We start from the raw sequence: 15,821 nt of genomic DNA, 5'->3' as shown, positions 1-15,821 counted from the left end.
TTGACCTGAGGTTTCCAACACTGGAGTTTGTAGGCTACTGGGTATAGCTGGGTCTTGGTGCTGAGATGAAGACCTCCAGGAGACCTCACTCTGATGAATATTCCCTGGTGTCTGAGGTTCTCTGTTAGTCCAGTGGTACGGACTCAGAGCTCTCACTGCAGGAGCTCCCACCTGACCGCGGGCTTGCAAATCAAGATCCCGCAAGCCACATGGGCAGCAAAAAAAAAAAAAAAAAAAGGTGGGGTGGGGGTGGGGAAGGCCTTGGCTGTGGAGGGCAGGGCCTAATCAAGGGTGAGGTTTGGGTGGTGGGTGGGGCCAATGCTCAGGACCCACAGGGCTGGAAAAGGCCCTGGGGGCTGTGGGAGGTGAGGCTTAGGCTCAAGGAACAGAAGGGGCCCAGGCGTGCCCCCCACCCCTGGTCTCAGAGGGCAGGGGATCTCACCTGGGAGACCAGCAGGCTTCCTGGGCTTGAGTGGGTGGGGCAAACGCCCTCCTCTCCTCTCCTGCTCCTCTGGTCTGGGGTCTGGGAGGGCCCCTCACACCTGCCTCTCCTGATCTCCCGGGCCTCCCTCCTGTGCCCCCAGGACCAATGCAGTTGGAGGGGGAAGGGGGGTCCTTGGAGGGCAGGGGACCGGCCTGGGAGCTCAGCAGGCTCCCCATGCCCAAGTGGGTGGGGCAATCGCCCTCCACTTCTCTCCCACTCCTCCCCAAGGGCCCCTACCGCCTGCCTCTCCTGATCTCCCTGGCCTCCCTCCTATGCCCCCAAGGACCCACGCAGCCTGGAGGGGCCTTGGAGGTTGGGGGATCAGCCTGGGAGCTCAGCAGGCTCCCCGTGCCCGAGTGGGCAGGGCAATCGCCCTTTGCTCCTCTCCCGCTCTTCCTGGAAAGTCCCTCCCACCTGCCTCTCCTGATATCCCTGGCCTCATGGGCGCAGATCTTGTCTGGCCTCCACTTCTCCTCCCCCTTGGTCCCCCTACATCCTACCAGTTCACTCTGGGGTTCCTCCCATCTTCTTGGGGGTCAGAGTTCCCCACCAGCAGCCGGCAGGCACCCTAGTTGTGGGGAGACCTAACTCTGTGTCTTCCCACACCGCCATCTTGGTATTTAAGTGAAGGGTTTCGAGCCAAGGAGCAACATAATTTGGTGTATTCACATTATCAGTCTGGATGTTGGGAATAGACTGAAAAAGGCAAGAGAAAAACAAACCAGAGCAAGCCAAGTGAGAGCTGATGAAGATGAATTAGTTTTCATTTTTTTTAATTAAAAAAATTCTTTTTTATTAATTTTTATTGGAGTATAGTGGCTTTACAATGTTGTGTTAGTTTCTGCTGTACAGCAAAGTGAATCAGCTATACGTATACATATATCCCCTCTTTTTTGGATTTCCTTCCCACTTAGGTCACCACAGAGCATTGAGTATAGGTCCCTATGCTATACAGTAGGTTCTCATTAGTTATCTATTTTATACATACTATCAATAGTGTATATATGTCAATCCCAATCTCCCAATTCATCCCACACACCTCCCCCTCTTTCCCCTTTGTATCCGTACATTTGTCCTCTATGTCTGTGTCTCTATTTCTGCTTTGCAAATAAGATCATATATGAATTAGTTTTCTGTTGCTGCAAACTTGGTGGCTTAAAACTACACACATTTATTCTCTTTCACTTCTGGAAGCCAGAAGTGTGAAATAGGTTTCAATGGGCCAATACTAAGTTGTAGTCACAGCCGTAGTCCTTCCAGAGGCTCCTGGGGAGAATCTGTTTCCTCACCTTTTCCAGCTTCTAGAGCTGCATTTGTTGCATGCCTTGGTCCCTTCTTCCATCTTCAAGGCCAACAGTGTAGCATCTTCTCTGCTCCATCTTCACATCATCTTCTCCCTCCTGTGTTAAATCTCCCGCTGCCTTCTTCTTTCAGGACACTTGTTATTACATTAGGGCCCACCTAGGTCATCCAGAATAATCTCAAGATCCTTACTTTAATCACATCTGCAAAGTCTCTTTTGCCACATAAATAACATTCACAGGTTCCAGGGATTAGGACTTCAGTGTTTTGGGGGCCCATTATTTAACCTACCAGAGGAGGCTTGGACCAGGGTAGAAGTGATGGAAATGGTGAGAAATGAGCAGATTCTGGGATTTGTTTTGAAGACCAAACCAATTGGGTTGCTTTATACATTGAATGTGGGATGTGAGAGAAAGAGAGGAATCAAGGAAAGCACCAAGGCTTTGGCCTGAGCAGTTGTAGGAAGAGAGTTTCCATTTACTAAAATGAGAAAGACTACAGGAAAAGCATCTTGGTGCCTGTAGGATGATGGTGGAGGGGATTGACTGATTGATTGATTGATGTCAGAGAGTTCAGGGGCTCGTGGACATATTATTTAGGTTTGAGATGCCTCATCCAAGTGGGCATGTTGAAGAGACTGCTGGATGTATGAGTCTGAAGTTCAGGAGAGAAATCTACGCTGGAGATATAAATTTGGGAGCCTTCCATGTGTCTTTAAAGCTTTGGAATTGAATGAAATCATTAAAGGTGCAAGTGTAGATAGAAAAGAAAAGAGCTCCAAGGACTGAGCCTGGGGGACTCCAGTCATTCGAGATCGGGGAGATGAGAGGGAATAGCACAGGGAGACCACAAAAGAGCAGCCAGCGAGGTAGAAGGACGACCAGGAGAGGGTGGATCTTGGAGGCCACGTGAAGACAGGAGACAAGGATAGGGGTGGGGGTGGGCAGGGCAGCTAAGCTCCTGGAGGGAGATGGGTACCTGTGGGATGAGGGCACACCTCACCAACTCTAGCACCCGGCACCTCCTAGCACCCCAAAACACACACACACAAACACCTTCTGGCATGAAAATCAAGCCCATGTCCTCACGTCTGGCCAAAAGAGCAGAAAAGGTCTGCATTCTCTGGTCCAAACCCCTGCAGAGATGCCACTTGGATGTGGTAAAGCTGTGTGTCTTGTCTGGTAGACCCATCTCCTTTACCCCATCTGTGATTCCCAGAGGGCAAGTCTGTCACCTGTTTCTGGAAGAGGAATTCCATCTCAAGCATCAAGGTCTCCATCTGCTTGCCACCCATTGAGCAGCCTGCACTGTTATTGATTGGGTGCTCAGATCATTAGTTCCTGAGTAGAAAGCAGCAGCTGCACTAATGTCACGGGTAGGGCCGTTCCCCCTGAGGCCTGACTGCCATTCTGAACCGTTGTTTTAATGCTTTAAACTAGAATGCTCACTTTATATATATATATATATATATATATATATATATGTGTGTGTGTGTGTGTGTGTGTGTGTATATATGCTTTATTTATTTATTTATTTTTATTTTTAATTTATTTTTGGCTGCATTGGGTCTTCGTTGCTGCGCATGGGCTTTCTCTAGTTGCGGCGAGCGGGGGCTACTCTTCGTTGCGGTGCGCGGGCTTCTCATTGCAGTGGCTTCTCTTGTTGCGGAGCATGGGCTCTAGGCGCACGGGCTTCAGTAGTTGTGGCTCGTGGGCTCAGTAGTTGTGACTCGTGGGCTGTAGAGCTCAGGCTCAGTAGTTGTGGCACACGGGCTCAGTTGCTCCGCGGCATGTGGGATCTTCCTGAACCAGGGCTCGAACCCGTGTCGCCTGCATTAGCAGGTGGATTCTTAACCTCTGCGCCACCAGGGAAGTCCTAGAATGCTCACTTTAAATATCCCTGTTATTTCATACATCATACATGAAACATCCCTCAGATCCTCAGAATCAAATTGAATTCAGATCCTATGTTACACAATCAACACCAGATATCTCGAAACACCTACCTACGTAGCCAGGCAGTTGAGGAATCTCCATGTATACCAGCTTGGAGGGATTCTCTTCTCTTCCCTTCCTTTGCCCTCCCCTTCCCTTTCCATCTCTTCTCTTTTCTCCTCCCTTCTCTTTTCTATCTCTTTCTCTACCCTAATAATTCCCCTCAAGTTTTAATTCAGTACTTAGATCGCTGGTTCTCAAACTTGGTTGCATATTGGAATTAAAACCTAGAGAATTTTTTAAAAAAAACAACTAATGCCTGGGCCCCATTCCCAGAGATTCTGATTTAGTTGATCTCGGGTGTGAGCTGGGCTTTGAGGGTTTTTTAAGGTCCTCAGGTGATTCTAATGTGCAGCCAAATTTGAGAAACAGTGTCTTCAATTACCTTCTAAGTAGTGAGTCCCAGTGCAATATTCTAAATGCTATGGCAGGAGAGGCTGGATCTACCTCCAACTACCTGCCCTGCCTCTCCCTAACATTCCTGGTTTATGGGACAAAGACTTGGGGCCAGTTTACCGGATCTGAACATCACCAGTAGATGCAGTATGTTGTGTAATGTTCTGTATCTTCCAAATAGCACGATCCAATGTGGGCTCAGATATTGTACACCCAGCTTTTAATTTCTCTCCACAACTTCCCTCCTATGGCACTTTCAGCCAATTTTTAATTGCAGCTCTAGCTCCAGTTGTAAGCGATGGGAGAAGTAGGGTGAAGGTGGATGGAAATAGCCAAGGGCACACACGTGCACACAGTGCAGGCACGCACATGCATTATCAGTGAATCAGACTTAGAAGTGGAATTCTGCTGGTACAGAAATCCTCTGATAGAGAAGAAGCGGCTCTAGTGCTCTATAATGTCTGTTTTTGTGGCACTCAGTTGGAGAATTATGAGGAAAAACCTGGGTTTTTTTGCCCCAAAGCAGGTCTTGCCCAATGAGCTGCATGGTCGGAAGAAACCTGCCCGTCCCCTTCTCCCTCCATCTGGGATCCTTAATTGGCAAGATCTAAACCGTAATATGCCCAGGCTAGATCCAAGTCTATTAAATGCCATAACTCTCAGGCTCTTTGAAAAGAAAAATTCCACGACCTTCAAGAAAGCAGCTTGGTAATAAGTCTCAAGAACTTGAAATATGTCCAGTTCATATCCTTTCATCCAATGATTTTACTTCCTATCCTAAGGAAATAATCAGAGATGTGGTAAAAGGTTTATGTATACAGATCTTCAACAAAGTGTTATTATAACTGCAAAAATCAGAAGTAACTGTACACTGTCTATAACACAAATTCCATTTAATATTTCATGGTATATCACAGTATAGTCAGGCAATGAAATATACAGATTGTCAAAACACATTTTCAATTTTTTTTTTTTTTTTTTTTTTTTGGCTGAGTTGGGTCTTTGTTGCTGCGTGCAGGCTTTCTTTGGTTGCAGCGAGCAGGTGCTACTCTTCGTTGAGGTGCACAGGCTTCTCATTGCAGTGGTTCCTCTTGTTGCAGAGCACGGGCCCTAGGCACGTGGTCTTCAGTAGTTGTGGCGCGGGGGCTCAGTTGTTGTGGCTCACGGGCTCTAGAGTGCTGGCTCAGTAGTTGTGGCACATGGGCTTAGTTGTTCCGTAGCATGTGGGATCTTCCCGGACCAGGGATCAAACCTGTGTCCCCTGCATTGGCAGGCGGATTCTTAACCACTGTGCCACCAGGGAAGTCCTCAAATATTTTTAACCATATGAAAAAATGCTCACAATATAATGCTAAAAGAAAAAAAAATGTATAGGTAAAATGTTTAATTTTGCAGTTCAGTCCGGTTGTGGATATACACATCAATTTGTAGAGAAAAGAACCCTGAACAGAAATACTAACTTGTTAACAGTGGTTCTCTGGATTGTGTGGTTGTGATTGATTTCTTATATATATTTTTTCTTTTTCTGAGTTCCCCAAGTTTGTATGTATGATCAGGAAAAAAATTATTTTTTTAATGAAAAGGTTTCATTTGTCATGATGGGAGCCAGCTTCTATAGGAGGCTGATTTCAGAGGTGACCCCATAGTAATCCTCCTTATCACTGCCTGTGTGCACACTGACGCTTTCCAAGCCCTTCCCTGCTTTTCGCTGCCCTGAGTCCCACAGCAGCTTTGACATGGGTGAGCCAGGGGAGCATTCCAGCCCCTCTCAGGAGACCAGCCGGGGGCTGGGGTATGCTTGCTGGGCAACCGAAGAGGGTACTTACCAGGTAAGGACCATGTGTCATGCTGCTCTTCAGCATTATGAGCTCAGCGGGAGCCTCAGGAATTGGAGAGGTCTTGCCTAGACACGCAGGAGCGCACTTATTAATTCAGTCTAGAGGTGTTCATTACGTGTGCCAGGTGAAGTTCCCACTCATTCCACGAACACTGTTACAGGTTGTAACTTGAAGGAGCTGACTGATGGGGCTGAGAAAGCAAGTTTGGGACTAAGGCTTGGGGTTCCAAGAGAAGATAGCTCCACCTTGCTAGATAGTTGCTTGGTAGGGGTTTGTAGTCAAGGTCTCACCAAAGGGCACTTCCTCTCTCTCTCTCTCTCTCCCTTCCCCCTCACCGTTTCTTCAGATGGAGGTGATTGTCGGGGACTTTGGGATCGTGGTGGTCCCCCGGGACGCAGCCGACACAGACCGAATCATGAATCACTCCTCAATACTCCGCAAATACAAAGTGAGTCCTCCATCTCCCTGCTGGTGTAGGAATGTGATGTGGCCCTTCTCTGAGAAGCCTGGGGGCTGGAGAAGTGAGGATGCAAAAGGAGTTTAGTGTGAGAGACTGGCTACCTACTCTCTCTGCTTTGTCCCCAGAACAACATCATGGTGGTAAAGGATGACATCAACCATCCCATGTCTGTCGTCAGCTCAACCAAGAGCAGGTACGTTTGACAAACGACCAGAGAGACCTTGGTCAGACTAGCTTACAAGTTCCCATACAACTCTCCTCAGTCCAGGCTGACCGTTAGGTCGGCTGACACCTGCTGCCCCAGTATGCAGCCTTCTTTTTAGAGCTCATTTATTTGTCCCCAGTCATTGACTTTTAAAAGGGGGACAGGCCATTTATTAGTTTTAGCTGGTTTGAAGGGGGAAAAGAAGGTTTTTAGTTTGGACTCTAGTTTGAGGTATGCATGGAATTTGTAAGGGTTTAGGTTAAGCTGCCATAACAGAAAGGCCCCCAATAGTTAGAGTTTTAAATAAGAGAAATGTTTATATCCCTCTTACTGAAGTCAGAAGAAACTGAATCTCTGTTCTTTTCAATGTGAAGCCTCCCTCTCAGGGTCCACAGATGCTACAGTGACTGTTCTCAGCCAGTGGGAAAGGGCAAGGAGCTTTGTCCTTAAGAAGGTGACCCGAAGTTGCGCATATCCCTTCCCCTTCATCCCCCTGGCTCAGCCTCAGTCATGTGGCCATGCCTAGCCTCCAGGGAGGCTGGGAGTAGACTTTGTAACTTGGCAGCCCTGTGCCCAACTAAAACTTGGGAGGTTGTAGTACTAAGCAGAAGAAAGAATGGATACTAGGGGCCAGTTAACGGTCTTCACCACAACCCCCAAGTGGAAATGTCCAGTGGAATAATAAGATGTGTGGAATATAGAGGTCTGGAAGTGTAATAAAACTGAAAGCCATGAGTACCTAAGTGTAAATTAAAGTTCAGGGCTGTGGCTACGCTCACAGGGAGAGTCAGCAAGAAGAGAAGGAGGCTATGGGGAATACTTAAAACACATTAACATTTAAAAGAAGGCTGAGGAGTAAATTAGAAGTTTGGGATTAACATATACACACTACTATGTATAAAATAGATAACCAACAAGGATCTACTGTATAGCACAGGGAACTATACTACATATTTTGTAATAGCCTACAAGGGAAAAGAACCTGAAAAAGAATAGATAGATATATATGTACGACTGAATCACTTTACTCTACACCTGAAGCTAACACAACATTGTAAATCAACTATACTTCAATTTTTAAAAAGTAATAAAAAAATAAAAGAAGACAAAGGAGCAGTCAGAAACCACCAGCATTGGTGGCCCTGGAACAAAGGCAGCAGAGGGTACAAAGTTGGAGAGCACTGTCAGTTGTCATCTGTGTCACATGTTTCAGAGAAATCAAATGAGCCCAGGACTTTAAAAGGTCCACTGGACTTCTTCCCTGGAAGGTGATTATGAAGACACTTGAAATAGTAGCATCAACTGGGAGGTGAGAGCAGAAGCCCAGTGACAACACCCAGTGAGGGGGAAGGGGAAGGCTGTGGTTCCAGCCATGGCTGCACAATAGAATTACCGTGAGAACATACACAGCACAAATTCTCGTGTCCCATTGAGTCCCACTGAATCAGAATTTCTGGGTGCTGGGCCTGGCTATCTGCTTCCTGGGTGATTCTCGTGAAGCTGGGATTGGCATTTGGAAACCATAGGTATAGACCACTTTTTCAAGAAGGCTCCCTGTAAACTGTGCAGGGAGGCACTTGGGGACTTAGCTTGCTGGAAGGTCAGGACACTATGCATTGAAAAGGCACCGAGCCAGCCTCTGGGGAGATCTCACAGCGCAGAGCACAGATGCCTTTTAGAATCTAGATATCCGGAGGAGTATATGAGTTCTTACAAATAGCTCCTTGGGGCCTGACATTCCCAAGACCATCACGCGCATAGAAAATGGGGAGCAGCCAGACCAAGGCTGGAGCAAAACAGTGCAGAAACCAAACTGTATGACCAGACCCCTTCTGTACTTGCTAGTCCACACGCCCTCCAGGGCTTGTGAGAAGGGCCTCAGAGAAGGGCAACTTCTTCTCTATCAGGGCTTCCATAGGAAGGAAAAGAAGGGGTCAATCATAAGGTTCATTTTCATGAGACCATGGTGTAGAGAAACACAAAGAAATGAAATAAGAATAGCTTACACTTGCATTGAAATGCCTACTGTGTGCTTGGGCTTTTCTAAGTGCTTTGTGTAATGACTCATTTAATCATTTTAATAACTGAGATCGGCCCAAATACTACCCCCATTTTATAAACGAGAAAATGGAAGAATAGATGGGCTTAAACCACTTGCCCAAGGTTCCTCAGTTAGGAAGTGGCAGAGTTAGGATGGGGGAGGAATTATGGGGGCAAGAGGGCTTTTCCTGATAGGGATGCCGTGTATTTAGCCTAAGCAAAGACTGGTAATGGGATGTTGGGTAAACCCTTTCCCCGAAAGGGAATGGGCTGGCCTGTCCTCTGGCCTTGCTTCAGGAAAGGATGTCATCTGATTACTGTCTCTTCTCATCCAGGTTGGCCCTGCAGCATGGGGATGGCCATGTCGTGGATTACCTGTCCCAGCCGGTCATCGACTACATTCTTAAGAGCCAGCTGTACATCAACACCTCGGGCTAGCAGCCCCAGGGCCCCCTGCTCCGATCTCCCCTCGTCCTCCACCAACACACTGGCCCCTGCAGCCTCTGTCTGTTCCATTTCTCTCCTGCCTCTCTGTTCCTCCATCTCATCTTGACTGTTGTCCCCACTTGCTGACTCAACCCCCCACAGTGTGGAGGACCCGCAGAGAACCACGGCATACCCCACTCTGCAGTCATCTTTGGACAAACTTTCCTCTAGTCTCCGGGTTGGGGGTGGGTGAGGGGGTAGGGGTGGGGGAAGTGCGGTCCTCGGAGATGCGCGGGTGTCCGTCTCCCAGCATGCTCTGGGGAGGCGGCTCCGGCCCTCGCCTTCCCAGCATGCCCTTTACCACAAAGGGCTATTTTTCTTCCTTTCTTTCTTTTCTTTCATTTTTTTTTTTTTTTTTATGTTGTTGTTGTTCACTCCTCAGAGAACTTGGATCCAATCAGTGTCCATGGTTCTTTATGTTTGTAGTCTTGTTGCATTACTGTGGTATTCCTTCCGTTTTGATAGGATACCGCAGCCAGCCTCAGCTCTCAGAAGGTGCGTGCGGGCTACACCCGGTGAACGAGGCCGAGCCACCTCCACTTTCCCAACACCCTCACCCACCTACCCACTTTCTCCCCTCTGCTGCCACACACACACCTCAGTCTGGGGTCGAGATTGAGACATTCATGTTCTGAAACCTGGGATGCAAGTCTGGGAATAGTAGGGTTTCTCAGAAGGATTTGAGCCCATTTCCCTAGCTTCAGAAGACCACGTTCCTGATGGGCCTGTGATCACACAGAGCCGGTCCCTTCTCCTTTCTTGGTGGCATCTGTACGGTTACTTATTTGGGCTGTGACTGATGACAGAGTGTGGGTTGTTCCCTGCCAGCCCGGGCGTTACCAAGGGACCTTCAGATCACCCTCAAAGCCCTTGGAGGCCATACTTAGCCGCATTCTTGCATTTGAGAAGAATCACGTACGCAAGGCCAAATCCTAATAATGCAGTCATTTCTGAAATAAAATATGCTAGGAATTCACTCAACCCTAGAGATCTTTGCTGACTGGAATTACTTATTGCCTGTTTGGCTGGGAAATGCTTCTGTCATAATGTCAGTCCAGGATGACCTAGGAGAAAGCAGTTAGTTTCCCTGATGGGAACCGGTGATTCTCACCCACTCTAGCTTGGTAACACAGGCGGCGCCTGAGGTTAGTTCCTTCTTGAGAAGCAGAGCCTCAGCCTTGTTCCTGGGTTATGATTACGTCTTGTGCTGAGCCCAGCAGCCACAGTAATCGCTGCCTGGCGGGGGTGGGCTCACAGAACAGAGATCTCGGGGGAGTGTCAAGAGCAGCTAAAGTGTTTCACCCCTTTTCTCCCTAATTTCCCACCTTCCTCTGCTGCCCTGGAAATAGTTTTGACAGACTCTGTTCTAGTTGTTCAGGCCTCGTTCACAACCTGCTTAAAGAACCAAAAGGAAATTACCATCTTGTATTCTGTGTCCCTCATCCAGCCAGTCTCTGGCTCTTGGGTTTTTGGTTCTTTGAGGAATGGTCCCTGAGCAGTAGGATAATTTTTTCAAAATCTAGTACCAGCTCTGTCCCAGAAGGGGCCGGGTAGGCTCTGACACCAGAAACAATGTTCTTCACCACACATTTCACATCTGTAACATCCTTCAATAGCCTCCAGGGAAAGAAACTAAATTCAACAGAAGAGTAGCAAGGTGGGGTGGGGGAGGTGCTGTTCCTCTTGCATTATGGAAATAGTCTCCAAAGGACAGAGGTGAGTTCCTATGCTTGGGTCTCAGTGTTTGGCTAAGGGTCATGGAATCATAAACTGGAAAGTTCTTTAGAGATTTGTTGATCCAACCTTTCCTTTAAAGGATGAGGGAGCAGAGATCCACTGGATTAAATGGCTGACCCAAGGTCACACAGCAAGTGTAGAGTCTGGCAAAAGGCTAACGTCTCCCTGACCCCTTAGGTCATCACACCACATGGTCTCTGATCCTCTGGTCCCCCATGATACTGGCCAGGTAAGATGTAGTTTTCAGCCTTTACCTGGCATCTTTCTCTTAAGTTATGTTTGTCTCAGGTGCTCCCTGTATATGGCCTTGTGTTTGCTAGTCCTGGGGGAGAATGTGATGGTGAGGAAGGCTGTAGTTAGGTTTCCCTTAGAAACCGGTAGCTGGAGATGGCAACAGCTTGGAGGAAATCTGAATCCAAGAAAGGATTGCTTTGTGGAAGGCAAAGACCCAGAAAGTGTTCAAGATTGCATTAGTGCTGGAGAGAGAGTGACAGAAGTATCTTTGTCTAGGCAAGACAGGTGCAAGCCAGGAAACGAAACAAAGGAAATCAGGGAGATGGATTCCCTGGGAGAACACGCATTTTCAAGGATATGGAGTTTATGGATAGAGTTTATTCTGAAGATCCATGTGAGCAGATTTGAGAAAGACCAGCTGTCTTTTGTCTCTTTGGTCCACTTTTCCTTTGCTGGGCTCTGTGGTCAAGCCCCATTTAGTCCACGACCCATGAGAGGAAACAGGCCTGGCTCTCGGCATTCGGGGAGGGAGGGCGAGGGAGGGCGAGGGGGGGCAGAAGGCATGCTTGTAGGGAGAGTGAGATGAGCTGAGGAAAAGAATGAGGGCATAGAAGTAGATTTCTAGGAATGAAATGAGGCAGATTCTATCTTGGTGAATCACAAGGATCATGTTAAAATAGCTTTTCTTTAATACCAGGAAAAGTGACTCCCCTTTTGGATGGAATTGTCCATTTCCTGCCCTGCCCCATTCTTCACTTGCTAGGGGGAGGTCAGAGCCCCTCTCTCAGTCCAGGGCAGGACACGATGACTGTGACCCAGCCAAGGCCAACACCAGAGAAATGATTCAAGAGTTTGAAGTAGTGCCCCAGGTGCCAACAGGATGACCTCGAGACCCCAACTTCCACTCAGGTCCTGCTCCTTCCCAAAATGGCCAACCCAAAGGCTCAGAGATCGTGAGAAGGGCATGGGCTAGAAAGATTGTGTCAAGAGGAGTCTGGAGCCTCATTTCCTGCCTACCAATAAAAATGCCCCTCCCACTTTTATGAAAGTGGTTGATATGTAAGAACAGGCAGTAGGGAAACCCTTTGTGTCAATGACTCTCTTCTCAAGGAACGGCCCTTTAGGGGCAGGGGTCTGTGCTGCTAGCTGGTACCTCATTTGCCACCCCCCTTCCCTAACCCCAGGCAGCCTCTGGGGCCTTCTTGCTTTCACTTTCCTTGAATGTACATGGGAACAGGGGAGGAAAGTCTCTTACTGAAGTGCATGAAACCCAGAACTAGAGCTTCTAGAGACGCTGTTCTTCCTGTCCCGGCTTGGCCAACCTTCCCCCAACTTTCCCTAGTCTCATGCTTCAGCTTCTCAGAAAGAATAAAAGAACATGATGTTCTAATTAAATTGAAAGCAAGACTCCATAACCAAACTACAGCAAAAGGCAGAGAATTACAGGGAGAAATGACTTGTATTTTAATAGCCCGAATCTGTTCCCCCAAACAGACTCTCTCTCTCTCTCTAGAGGACTAAGAGAGAGAAGCATGTTATATTTTATTCATCAAAAGTATAATGCAAAAATAAATCAGTAGAATATGAAAAGCTCAGGATCTCTCCCAAGGCTACGGCAGGAAAGCGGGCAGGTGAGATGGGAAGGATGGAAACAGGGATCGATTTTGTAGTTCATCCAATTTGGACACCTTAGGAATAGCATCGTGGTAAAGATGATGAATGTGCTTGTCCACCTCATTTGGTCTGCGCCTTCCTATAGCTGCCCAGTAAACGCGATTCTTCACGTGGTTTCTTTGTTGTGTATGTTTGGAATGTCCTATTAGCCTGTAACAGTCAGTTAGGAATGAGTTACACTCTTTCCCTCCGCCTTCAGTCTAGGTCTGGGGCCCAGATCTCAGCTTGATCCAAGCAGTCTCAAGGATTGGCATGGGGAGGGGGAAGATTTTTTGAATCACTTTTTGGTCCCTGAATCTGCCATTTTGAGAACAAGATTTGCTTTGGAGATCAACACATTAATAAAAACTACATTCAAGTTGCAACACCATCTCACAGCGAAATATTTTGAGTAAAATTTTGTTGCTAGAATGGTCACAGACAAAAGTTTTATCAGCAAAATGTTTCAATTACGTTAATAAATAAGATGATGCTACTAGTCTCGTGTCTTGGCCTAGAATCTTCTCTGTGAGTTGCAGAATTAACCACTTTTTCTTCACAGTCTTACTTGACAGAAGCCAACAGTTGCTAAGCATGCTCTTAGAGCAGGAGATTCTCTGCCTGGTTTAGCTGATGCAGCATGTGTAATATGAAAGTATATACAACCACACCCACAAGCAGGGAAGAGTAATTAGCAAATTTGTCAATTGTGCCTAAGTTTTCTCAGTTTTTTTAAAAAATCAAATCTTAGGTTCTACCTAATCTGCATAGTCTGGTATTGGTTAGCTTTGGATCCTTAATGAAATTAATGCTTTGTGACATAAAAATGTATTTGTGAAAATTAAAAACTTGAATAACTTGCTTCTTGACATAAAAGATCTTAAGTAAGACAGAAATTGTTAAACTCACAATTGGTTTTGTTTGGTAAAGTAAACAAGCAAAAAATGAATAAGTTAATTGTTCAATCTTGCTGTGACTATTAGTTTGTATTTAATTTTTAGTCATGACATACACTATGCACGGGCTTAGGTGTAAATAGTGATAGTCATTAGCTAATATCAGTCATGATTCAGTAGGTCAAATAACAATTCGCCATTAGGCCACCTCATTTAAGGCTTAGCTGCTTGTTTGTCAGATGAGTCGTGTGGTTTTTTTTAAAATTATTTTGGTTCTTAGTATCTTTTTTTGTTTAAGACTGAGATTAGTCAGCTTTGTGTGTATCCATGTGGGTTTGGTGGCATATCACGATGGTGCTTGACATGCCTTATAGATTTATGTCTTGTATTTATGTTTGCTATTTTAGTCGCAAAGCTAAACACTTTTTTCCTTCTCTCCTGAGACTACGTAACGATGCGCTCTTGTTTAAAATTGGGTATAAACACTGGTTTATTTTGCTTACTCATACTAACTTATAAAATATATACACTACCTATGAATTAACATACATGTACAGAGCACATTTTTCCCTTATGACCCAAAAGTAAACTTCAGATCTTGGAATTTCCTAGAAAGTTCCATGTAGCCCACAGTATAAGGGAAGCAGAGAAAAAAAAAGTCTAACCTCTGCTTTCCAGGTGGGAAAATTGAACCACAGCGAGAATCCACAACATTCCCATGACCATATAAAACATTAAAAAAAGAAAGATAAACATATTCCTGGTCCTTGAGACTTGGTCCAAACATTGGACATTACTGAGTATCATCTCACCCTTTTGTCCAGCCTCCCAAGAGTACTGAAAAAAAGAAATCACATCCTGGGATCAGATCAGAAATACATCTGCTAAAGAAATTAAAGATGATACAAACAGATGGAGAGAAATACCATGTTCTTGGATTGGAAGAATCAACAGTGTGAAAATGACTATACTACCCAAAGCAATCTACAGATTCAATGCAATCCCTATCAAACCACCAATGGCATTTTTCACAGAACTAGAACAAAAGAATTGCACAATTTGTATGGAAACACAGAAGACCCAGAATGGCCAAAGCAATCTTAAGAAAAATGGAGCTGGAGGAATCAGGCTCCCGGACTTCAGACTATACTACAAAGCTACAGTAATCAAGACAGTATGGTACTGGCACAAAAACAGAAATATAGATCAATGGAACAGGATAGAAGGCCCAGAGATAAACCCATGCACATATTGTCACCTTATCTTTGATAAAGATGGCAAGAGTATACAATGGAGAAAAAAGAGCCTCTTCAATAAGTGGTGCTGTGAAAACTGGACAGCTACATGTAAAAGAATGAAATTAGAACACTTCCTAACACCATACACAAAAACAAACTCAAAATGGATTAAAGACCTAAATGTAAGGCCAGACACTATAAAACTCTTAGAGGAAAACGTAGGAAGAGCACTCTTTGACATAAATCACAGCAAGATCCTTTTTGACCCACCTCTTAGAGAAATGGAAGTAAAACAAAAACTAACAAATGCGACCTAATGAAAGTTAAAACCTTTTGCACAGCAAAGGAAACTGTAAACAAGATGAAAAGACAACCCTCAGAATGGGAGAAAATATCTGCAAACGAAGCAACTGACAAAGGATTAATCTCCAAATTATACAAGCAGCTCATGCAGCTCAATATCATAAAAACAAACAACCCAATCCAAAAATGGGCAGGAGAACTAAATAGACATTTCTCCAAAGAAGATATACAGATTGCCAACAAACACGTGAAAAGGTGCTCAACATCACTAATCATTAGAGAAATGCAAATCAAAACTACAGTGAGGCATCACCTCACACCAGTTAGAATAGCCATCATCAAAAAATCAACAAACAAAATAAATGCTGGAGAGGGTGTGGAGAAAAGGGAACCCCCTTGCACTGTTGGTGGGAATGTATATTGATACAGCCACTATGGAGAACAGTATGGAAGTTCCTTAAAAAATTACAAATAGAACTACCATATGACCCAGCAATCCCACTACTGGGCATATACCCTGAGAAAACCATAATTCAAAAAGGGACAGGGGCTTCC

The 15,821-nt window shown here is 45.7% G+C and overlaps 1 protein-coding gene across 2 annotated transcripts in view; it reads left to right on the top strand.

Annotated features, from left to right (window-relative positions):
- NMNAT2 (nicotinamide nucleotide adenylyltransferase 2) overlaps window positions 1–9,440 on the top strand; it is a 205,031-nt gene extending 195,591 nt beyond the window's left edge. The window contains exons 11-13 of one of the 2 annotated variants that reach the window (XM_068541385.1): window positions 6,361–6,462; window positions 6,600–6,667; window positions 9,055–9,440. In XM_068541385.1, coding sequence (XP_068397486.1) covers window positions 6,361–6,462; window positions 6,600–6,667; window positions 9,055–9,157 — 273 coding nt within the window. In that variant the 3' untranslated portion in view covers window positions 9,158–9,440. The remainder of the gene's footprint in view (window positions 1–6,360; window positions 6,463–6,599; window positions 6,668–9,054) is intronic. The other variant, XM_068541384.1, reaches the window with a different exon arrangement.
- The last annotated feature ends 6,381 nt before the right edge of the window (window positions 9,441–15,821 follow it).

Source organism: Eschrichtius robustus, chromosome 3 (assembly GCF_028021215.1).
Source record: "Eschrichtius robustus isolate mEscRob2 chromosome 3, mEscRob2.pri, whole genome shotgun sequence".
Taxonomy (NCBI): domain Eukaryota; kingdom Metazoa; phylum Chordata; class Mammalia; order Artiodactyla; family Eschrichtiidae; genus Eschrichtius; species Eschrichtius robustus.
The sequence above is the reverse complement of the archived record's forward strand: the minus strand, read 5'-3'. Positions and strand labels throughout refer to the sequence as shown.